Raw genomic sequence first — 2665 nt, forward strand, 5'->3', positions numbered from 1 at the left:
CCCCCCTTTCCCCGAGATTTTGATACGTTTTATTCTGTACGATCCGATCATCTTTCCCCACCAAGGAAATCCTAGCTTGTCAAATGTATTTTTAAATGTATCAAAAGGCCATTTTACGAAACGCGAACTACAGTGTGCACTGTGTATTAGAGCTATAATGCTGCCGTCGGAATGTCGATTTAGTTTCAAAAGTCGTTTACTCAAGTGCCCTTGTAGAAATGTTGGCGTCCTTAAGGGTCTAGCCAAGCTTAAAGCAGACGGTTGAGCTCCCATAATGAGGGAAACAAAATATTTTATTTTGTTTTAAGAAGTAGCCTACGTTAAATTCATGTTCAAGCCGTTTATGACTTTCTGTTCCTTAGGCCGATATTGTTTGTTACTTTGTTTAATATGTTTGTTAATAATTGTTATTTTGTATGGGTTTTTTTCTCTTAGAGGAATAGTGGCGTTGGTATAAGCCTAGTGGTTAGATTACCGGACCCGTAATCGTGAGATTGCGAGTTCGGGTGTTCGAGCCTCAGCTCGGTCCGACGTTGTGTTCTTGGGAAAGACACTTTACACATATTTCCCATTTGGCTCGGTCCTTTCGGAGATGGACGTTAAACTCGGGGGTCTCGCCTCTTGGGTAATCTAATAGTGTTGATCGGGGCGTTAAACCTATACCATTTCACCATTTTTTTGTGTAGAGGAGTAGGTGGGAAGAAAAAAAAGGTGTAAGGGGGTGGGGGTGATCTGACTTTCCACTTGCAAGGCTAAGCCAAACGATGTTTGGGGGAAAAAGAGCGCAGGAAGTCGCTCTTCAAAACCAAGCGAAGTGATCTTTACGCCGTCAGAGAATCCGAAGACAGGGGCGAACTTTGACAAATTATTGATTTTTCACAGGGATTAAGTGTTTTTATTCATCTTCAGGCGCTCATCGAATAGCAGCGACAAGTGTAATCGTAAGCTAGTTGAATTAAATTATAACATTTAATATCATGACACCGGCGTCTGTTGTTTAGCGGTTGGGTGCTTCGGTAGCACACAGGAGCCCCAAGTTCGATTCCTGATGGGGAGAATTTTAAACGAGTAACTAGGCCTTTCCTCTGGGATGTTGTAATAGTCTCAGCCTGGGTTGGCCCTGGCAGACATGCCCGGAAGCCCACATCCCAACTGATCTAAATTGTATCGACGGTGGCATAAAAACACACCTATTTTAAAAATACAAAGTCCTGATGACATGGTGCATTTCTATGTTCTAGAACCCCACCCTAAACCCTTGTGTCCTATATGTACTTAATCTCCTTAGTGTTGTGTTGTTGTCCTTGAGCCAGATATTCAAAATGAATTTTGCTATGTTTTTTTGTTGTTATTGAAAGGAGGAGAAGTGCCGATTGAAGTGCTACAGTTGGCAAGGCTTTGTTTCTGATCGCAAGTCCCACATAATTATTCTAGCATTCAATACCGGCCTACTTTTTTTTTAGAGAACTAGATCTAGTGCATGCAGGAGACGAAGGGGGGTGGGGTTTAGTCATCATATATCTATTTATAGCTTGGACAAATTTCTGCACGGGAGTTGTAATTTTATCAAGCTGTTGCACTTTCTAGAGAGTGGTAAACTATCGCGCCAGAAAGCGGCGTGGGTGGTTGGTGGGTTCTCTGGTGTTGATTGCTGCTTCTTCTTTCCTATCAAACATCTATCGTCGTTTTCTCGCCTTCTCCTTTTTTTTGACTTTTGTTATTTCTTTTGTAACACCTCTAATCTTTGTTACTTGTATTACCTAACTGTGCTGCTAGTGCCTTAAATTTTTTTTAGTAAAATAAGCGAGAAAGTGCCCAAATAGAGACTGAGGTTCTTTTTTAAAGTTTGGCCTATTTACAATGCTACTACATATTTGTGTTGGCGATACACCCCCTCCCTCCCTTATGTTTTGAAATGGAAAACAGTTTGCATAGGGGGGAGGACACGGGGGTGGGCTATGATGCAATGGGTTTGTAAGTCGAAAGGTCCTTGTAACGTGTCGCGTCATCGCTGCCATCGTCGTCGTCGTCTCCGTTGTTGTTATTATTATTGTTGTTGTTGTTGTTGTTGCTGTTGCTGCTGTTGCTGCTGTTGCTGCTGTTGCTGTTGTTGTTGTTGTTGCTGCTGTTGTTGTTATTGTTGTTGTTGTTGTTGGGTGGTGGTGGCGGTAGTGGTGGTGCTGCTGCTACTGTTGTCTCTATTGTCTTTTATTGATTGTTCAAGAATTTTAACTATCGTTACCCCTCCCCCCACTTTCCCCCCAACCCCAATCCCGATCCCAATCCAACTATACTGCAGGCCGCATCCCCTCATGGCTGAGCGGCTCGCTGTACCGGAACGGTGGCGGCATCTTCAAAATGGGCGACACCAGGTACAGACACATGTTTGATGGCCTGGCTGTCCTTCACCGTTGGTCCATAACGGATGGGAAGGTCACGTACCTGTCTTCAATCCTGGACACTGACAGCTACAAGAAGTGTGTCAAAGCTGATCGGCTGGTGGGGGACGGGGTCGGGACGTCATTCCCCGACCCCTGCAGGACCATATTCAACAAGTAAGTCACGCACTCAAAGACCTGAATAGTACTTACATTTTGACCTGGCATTCTTTAACTATATTAGAAGCGTCTTTTCCCGCATGATGTTATGGCGACCCAAATACGCC

At 43.9% G+C, this 2665-nt stretch overlaps 1 protein-coding gene across 1 annotated transcript in view; it reads left to right on the plus strand.

Moving 5' to 3' along the window:
* The window catches only part of LOC101847625 (retinoid isomerohydrolase), a gene marked incomplete in the record, with an annotated part of 68808 nt that overhangs the window by 45136 nt on the left and 21007 nt on the right, over positions 1-2665 (plus strand). The window contains 1 exon segment of the mRNA XM_035973292.1: positions 2300-2555. Coding sequence (XP_035829185.1) covers positions 2300-2555 — 256 coding nt within the window.

Source organism: Aplysia californica, unplaced genomic scaffold (genome assembly GCF_000002075.1).
Source record: "Aplysia californica isolate F4 #8 unplaced genomic scaffold, AplCal3.0 scaffold01110, whole genome shotgun sequence".
In the NCBI taxonomy this organism is placed as follows: Eukaryota; Metazoa; Mollusca; class Gastropoda; order Aplysiida; family Aplysiidae; genus Aplysia; species Aplysia californica.